We start from the raw sequence: 7,097 nt of genomic DNA, 5'->3' as shown, positions 1-7,097 counted from the left end.
TGAAAACATGACTGTAAATTCAGACACGTGAGGTTGTGCTGAAAAGGATGATACCAAACAAGGCAAAGTAAATAGTTTTTATAGGTGAAATGTAGCGGGACAATCTAAAGTAGTTAAAAATGGACAATTATACCCTGGTTAAACTTTTTTTTTTAAGGTAACGCAATAGTTACTTTTGAAGTAATTAATTACTTTTAGGATCTTGTAACTCAGTTACTAAGTCAGTTACTTTTTTGAAGAATTAACTAGTAACTATAATTAATTACTTCTTCAAAGTAACTTGCCCAGCACTGATTGTATCAGGTTTTGCTTCCCCTGCTTTGCCCTGATTTGCCCAGCTGTGTTTCCCTTCTGTCTCCCATTCACTGATTGCTCCCTCTGTGTCATCTCCCTGAGTTTCTCCCTCCGTATCAACAGGCTTTAGGTCTGTTTTGTCAGTTCTCCCAGTATAGGTAATCCTTAGGTTCTGTTTATACACTCTACTTTTCTGTTTGTACCATCATCCCACGCTGTGTGTTCCATCCATCTGCCTGCCAGTTTAGTTTCTGTATTCCCAGTTCAGCCAGTTTTTTGTTTTTGTCATGTGGTAATAAATCTTTGTTTTGAGTCTGCACTTTTGGATCCATCATTACTCCTATCCTGCTGGATTTGGTGGATCAGACCCCCACTATCTGAAGAACAATGATCGATCTTCATTCACTGAAAGACAGAATTGAGCTTCATCACAGCCACAATTCTCCGACTTACAGTTATGTTTTACGTGTATCTGTATGTGTCTCTTTTTTGTATTTGTGTTTAAAATTGTTTCTTTTTCACCTCATGTTGGTTTGAGGATTAAAAAACTGTATAGATAGCATTATTGATCTTAGTCAATATGTGTAATGCACCTCCATATAAATTAGATTTATTAAGAGTCACCCTGCCAGGATAAATACAGACTGAACCATTAAATTTAAATATTGACCTGTGGCTCTCCTCAGGTGTCTGCATTCTCCACCTGGGAGAAGGAGCTTCATAAGATGGTATTTGACCCTCGATACCTGCTGCTGACTTCAGATCAGAGGAAACAGGTTTGGCAAATTAAAGATTACTTTCATTTCTAACATTTTCATGCAATGTCATGATGTCACGATGACATCAGTGTTACCTGTATGCGTCCAGGTGTTTGATCAGTTTGTGAAGAGCAGGATGAAGGATGAGTACAAAGAGAAGAAGAGTAAATTGCAGAAAGCCAGAGAAGAGTTCAAACAGCTGCTGGAGGAAGCAAAGATCACCAGCAGGTATTCCTCATTCATTATTCTTAATTATTCAGCTATGTTCCTGTAAAATATGACCTCACCTCGACTGGCAGCTGTTTATCGACCAGTCGCTGGGACAAACTGGAGATGCAGATGAGGTATTTCTACCAGAATAAAATTCATCGGAGAATGATTCATTAGCACCAAGAATTAGAGAACTAGGCTAATTCAGCTCCGGAAACAGAACTGTTTTTTTGTTTGTACAATTCAAGTATTTATCAGATTTTGCATTTTATAACAACAAATACAAGAACCAAAAGCAAGAAGCAAACAAACAAACAAAAACAACAACAAATAAAAATTATCTGCAAAAGTTGTCACCTTTTCCAAATTTTTCCGTAAACAGAAAACTCCACTCCGCCCTATCAAAAGCCTTCTGTGCATCTAAAGATATAGCCAATACAGGATTTGTTATTTCTATTCAGCCACAGCAGGTGTAGTAATGTCATATTATCAGAAGCAGATCTATTCTTGATAAACCCTACTTGATCTTTATGGATAATTTGTGGTAGTACAAGCCTTGTTACTAAATCCTTGTCGCCTTTGGGGATTAGTGATATCACTGCCTGATTAAAACTTGCAGGGAGCCGTCCATATTCAAACGCTTCATGTAATACTTCAGTTAAAAGTGGACATAGCAAGTCTATAAATCTGTGATAAAACTCTGCTGGGAAGCCATCTATTCCCGGTGACTTTCCAGCCTTCATTGCATGGATACCTTCCTTACATCTACCTCAGTTAGGAGTTTCCAATTTGTCCCTACCCTCTTGTGAAATTTTTATTTATTTTCCTTTTATCAAAGAATGCATTCAGCAAATCCATACTTGATCAAATATTTTAAAAATCATGTTGATCTCCGAAGAGGATGTAACTAATTTAGCATCGTTTTCATTGCTGTAATAACATTCTGATTGTTCATTTGCTTAAGTTGTCTTGCTAATAGCCTGCCTGTCTTCTCACCATTCTCATAAAAATTAGTTTTAAGATGAAAGTGGGCATATTCTCCTTTTTTGTTATAAATTTCATGAAGGATATACTTAAACTGACAAATCTCCGAGATCCAGTTCCGGGTCGCTGCTCTTTTTGTTGTTGTATTTCGCCGTCTACTCGGTATATTTGTATTCTTTTCCTTTTCCTCATTTTTGTGATTTTTTCGAACTTGTTTCCAACACTTCAACATGACCCCAAGGCTCACCTACACCAGGGACTCCCTCATCCAGCTGCGGATGCAACTGCAGCCCAGCCTCCGACTTTTCCGCTCGGCGGAGAAGATCATAAAACAGCACATGGTAAGAGCAACTGACCCCTGATGGACTCACTCCAGTTTGCTTACCGTGCACGCAGAGGTGTAGATGACGCAAAAATCTTCATCTTGGACTCCATCCACAAACATCTGGAGCTCCTGACTCCTCCCCCAGGCTTCTGTTTGCTGATTTCTCATCAGCGTTCAACACTCTGCAGCCTCGTATCCTGCCCACTAAACTTTCCACCTGATTTCACCTGGATGATCAGCCTGTGGATATTGACCTTTTTGACCAACAGGACTCAGAAAGTTCGGGTCAACAGCTCTCTTTCTTCTCTCCGCTCCACCTCCACTGGCTCCCCCCAGGGCTGTGTGCTCTCCCCCCTGCTCTTCATCCTCTACACCGATGACTGCAGGAGAGGTTTCATTGGTCCAGCAGGCCACTGATACCTCCTCAGAAGAATCTGAAAAGGAGACGGAACAAGAAACCAACATGCCTCCATGGAATGTTTCTGTGTAAACTTCTAAGATCTGCTCGATGTATCAAGACATCGCATATTTGCATAAGTGCTCTTACGTTTTCAGAGATGCCATTGCGAGCAAGCGCAGATGCAAAACCTGAGTTAGAGGGGCTGCTATTGTGTGTGTGGATAATAGCAAACACTGAAATACAGCTTTTGCACACAGGAATGAATTTTGTTCACTCAAATTTAGCTTTTCTTCGCTCAAAATAAATTTCTACTCAAAATACAACACTTGCACCTGCAAATTTTTTTTACGAGCGCTCAGAATAGTGGCACAAAAATAACGCCATAAACACACAGTATATATACACGGAAGGAGACGAGGAATGGCAAAACAGGAGGAGCAGCTGATGCTATTTAATATGACGAGACAAGAGACACAGGGCTTCAATGTAAGACAGGAAATATACACTGACAAAACTCAGAGACACGATACCGACCGAGAACGGAAACTAAAACCAAAGAACTAGAACGTCTTAACCTGGATACGTAATCAGAATAAACTAGAACATAAGATCATAATAATAAACAAAATGCTGGGTCAAATGACCCAGGACCATAACAGTTTCTGGGTGTGAGCTACTTCTTTTTTCGAACAGTGGTACATGTCATGCAGGGGCCTGTACTTTCATGATGCTCTTGTTCTTGCTCCTCTTCTTTCTCAGGTTTCTGCTGCCTGAGGTAATCACTGAGCACACTGTGGTTCTGACACAACTATCTACAAGCCACACACGTCACATCAGTTGAATGTTTTAACACAGCTATACTGAAATGTATAAATAATCTCTGGGCACATGAAGGACATAACGATCATAAACCCTGTGAGACGTATTCACCATAGAGCGGGCGGGATACAGCACTAAGAGTCACTTTCCCCCAGAATCCTTCAAGTTTCATGTTTTAAAGTTTTACTCTCGCCATAACGTAAAGCATCTAAAATTTATTAAGCAATTTATACATTGTGCGATCGTGGCTCAAGAGTTGGGAGTTCGCCTTGTAATCTGAAGGTTGCCGGTTCGAGCCCCGGCTCGGACAGTCTCGGTCGTTGTGTCCTTGGGTAAGACACTTCACCCGTTGCCTACTGGTGTTGGCCAGAGGGGCCGATGGCGCGATTTGGCAGCCTCGCCTCTGTCAGTGCGCCCCAGGGTGGCTGTGGCTACAATGTAGCTGCCATCACCAGTGTGTGTGTGGATGACTGGACGTGTAAAGCGCTTATATATAAATACAGGCCATTTACCATTCAGCTCAGTTTAATGCTTTTGGTTCCTCGTTCCTTATTGAGGTTCTCTTATTTGCAGTTAAAATAAAATATTTTTTCATTAATGAGCCAAAAAAGGGCTGCCATCAGAATGACTGTTTCCAGCTCTCATATCAAAATATGAATATTCCTGTTTTGTTTTTCTTCTCCAGAACAACTTTTAAGGAATTTTGTGTTCGTTATCGGGATGACCAGCGATTCAGCACTCTCACCAGGAAGAAGGAACAGGAAGTACTCTTTAGCCATTACATCACAGCCTTAAAGAAACGAGAGAAAGAGAACAGAACCAGACTGAGGAAGATGAGATGAGAACATGTCTGAGAAAGAACCTTACAGAACCATCTACAACATTTATAGAACCCTTTTAGGTCCTTCCAAATCTTCAGAAAACCTGCCGGGAACTCCTGTCTCACTGCACTCATGCCTCCCGATTCCTGGATTTAGACTCATGTTTTGTTTAACAAAGTGAACTGGGACTATCAAACTGTCTGTGGTTTTGTTGGACAAACCTGAATGGGACCAGAACCATCATTCTCAGTAGATTCTCATGGTTCTAGACTTTGTAAATTGTCAGGTGAGTATGAACCTGAACCAACATTAGACCATTTTCTAGGGTGAACTGCACTTCGTCATCTGGATCTGCTGGACTGGATCTAATTCATAGTCTCATTCATAACTGACAGAAACGAAAACCAGAGCACAAAAACAAATGTTCATGTGTCTGACTGTTTCTTTGTCCTGTAAAGACTATTCATTCAAACTTTATCAACACCGCAGCTTCCTAGACTTAAAAATGGACCTAATAACAGATTAAAAACAATAACAAGTAGAAAAAAGACCATAAACAAAGAGATTAGTGAGTAAACACATTTTAAACTCTGAGGGCAGATAACTGTGTAAAGACAAATACTGAACTAATCTACAGACAAACTCAGAAAAGCCAAACTTCATTTGTGTAATCTGAGAAACAAACAAAAAACCCCAAAAAGGAATGAATACACGAGCTCTTTAGAGGCTCTCCCTCCTCTGTAAAGGTAAGCATGAATGCAAAAACAAAGAGAATAGAGAGCCACAATCCTCTGACCTTTCATATGCAAAGGGAAAAAGGTGGGACAGATATGATAACATCAAGCTTGCAAATATCAGCGAGTTTAGTCAGGTGCTGATAATGCTGGGCTTACACTGTGCGATTTTTTTTGGCTTGTTTTGGTCATCAGCCCGAGTTTCGCCTTCATCGTGTGTCGTGTAGTATACGTGGGGTAACGAGAAGCGATTAACACCTCACGACCAGCTCCCGATCATCAATCGCTCGGTCGTAAGAAAATCAAACCTGTTTGAAATCCCGTCGGCCGTCGAGAGGGCGTCACCGCAGCCTCTCACGCTGCGCACGCGCAAACACAGAAATGAAAGTGAAAAGAAGCAGCACGGCAGTGCAGCGTGTGATCTGGACACAAGCGATGGAGGCACAACTTGTAAAACTTTGGCTCATCCGAGCCTTTTCCATGTGGCCTCACAGAATTATCACGACCACAACAACCGTGGAAATAGTTGGATCTACATGCTGCTCAGTCACAGCTGATCATGTTTTTCATTAGCAGTTTAGCAAAGATGATGGTGGTGGTGTGTCTGTGTGAGTGAAAGACAGAGAGCGAGAGACAGGTTTTCTGTTATAAGCTTCATGTTATGGACACACAGTGTGACTCAGGTCGCATCAGAGCATCGGGCGGTATAGTGTGAGACCTGCATTGTGACCTATGAACTTCTCACCCCTGCGAGTCAACCGTGCAGTTTGAGCAGGAGCTGAATAACACGAATGAAAAATCTGCACAGTGTTTGCCCAGCTTAAGTGGAGTGCTTCCAGGAAACAGACTCAGCAACCCTGAGGACTTGGTGTCAGGTACCACGAGGAACCTTAGAGGTCTGTCACGTCCAGGCCCATGGAGTCCTGCTGTGCAGTGTGCTGGTCTTTGGATTCTTGGTCTGTAGAATTAATGTTTATGGAGTCTACGTCTATGAAGATCTGACCTTGGTGGCTCTCAGCTTTTGCACTTGTTTTTAATAGTGTGTTTTCTGTTCAGTGTGTGTTTACAGTGTGATCCTTTAACTTCAGCTTGTGTTTGATTCCTGGAAACAAACCTATAGACCCCATTAAGAAATCTGACTTTTACAAGTTTTCCAGAAATTCTCATCTGCTGTAGAAAATGGCAAACTAGGAGACTCGGCAGTTTGATTGGCCATTCGATGTACTCTGGGAGTTGTAGGGGATGTTGGTGTAGCTCCTTCAGTTTCTCAAAATACCGCCTGATTACTAACCGAGATTGAAATTATCAAGGGCTCATAATGTCATAAAAAGGAAGTGACAACCCTTCTCAATTGATCACATGATGTTAAACTGCGTTTTGGGACTTTTTGCCACTGACTTGAAGTCTTCCAGACTCTCTACTCACACAGTAGAAGAAACACAACAATGATCAGTGGGGGTTTTTAAGGCGGCATGATTAATAAAATTGTTATTAATAAATTTACACTGTAAGATTAAAAAAAACATTCTGCATTCCTCTAACATCTTTATTTCTGGCAAAATCAGTTCTTTCTTACTAATCTTTGTACACATTTTTACATTTTTTCAAGGTTCTTGTCGTTACTTGATACTTATTGTCACAGCACTATAAACTGTATGTAATTTTCTGTCTGTAAAAATGCTGAATTACAAAAATGTCTGTGTGAATCCCTCGTGGTGATCTGATGTCACTGTCTTAGCAACAACAAACTTC

The 7,097-nt window shown here is 41.0% G+C and overlaps 1 protein-coding gene across 1 annotated transcript; it reads left to right on the top strand.

The window, feature by feature from the left end:
* The first annotated feature begins 315 nt into the window (after positions 1-315).
* LOC102291461 (transcription elongation regulator 1-like protein) lies at positions 316-5,996 on the top strand. Its single transcript, XM_005932201.3, has 3 exons — positions 316-1,070; positions 1,162-1,280; positions 4,476-5,996. Exons 1-3 carry the CDS (start codon positions 1,020-1,022, stop codon positions 4,630-4,632), a joined length of 327 nt encoding a protein of 108 aa, XP_005932263.1. The 5' UTR covers positions 316-1,019; the 3' UTR covers positions 4,633-5,996.
* The last annotated feature ends 1,101 nt before the right edge of the window (positions 5,997-7,097 follow it).

This window comes from Haplochromis burtoni, unplaced genomic scaffold (assembly GCF_018398535.1).
Source record: "Haplochromis burtoni strain Fernald_Lab_line unplaced genomic scaffold, NCSU_Asbu1 Contig_148, whole genome shotgun sequence".
Classification (NCBI taxonomy): domain Eukaryota; kingdom Metazoa; phylum Chordata; class Actinopteri; order Cichliformes; family Cichlidae; genus Haplochromis; species Haplochromis burtoni.
Note: the sequence above shows the minus strand (reverse complement) of the source record. Positions and strands in the feature narration are given on the sequence as shown.

Coding starts and splice junctions, on each gene's coding strand:
- LOC102291461 (XM_005932201.3), top strand. CDS start 1,020: ATGGTATTTGACCCTCGATACCTGCTGCTGACTTCAGATCAGAGGAAA. Junction 1,071..1,161: donor CTTCAGATCAGAGGAAACAG/GTTTGGCAAATT, acceptor GTATGCGTCCAG/GTGTTTGATCAGTTTGTGAA. Junction 1,281..4,475: donor GAAGCAAAGATCACCAGCAG/GTATTCCTCATT, acceptor TTTCTTCTCCAG/AACAACTTTTAAGGAATTTT.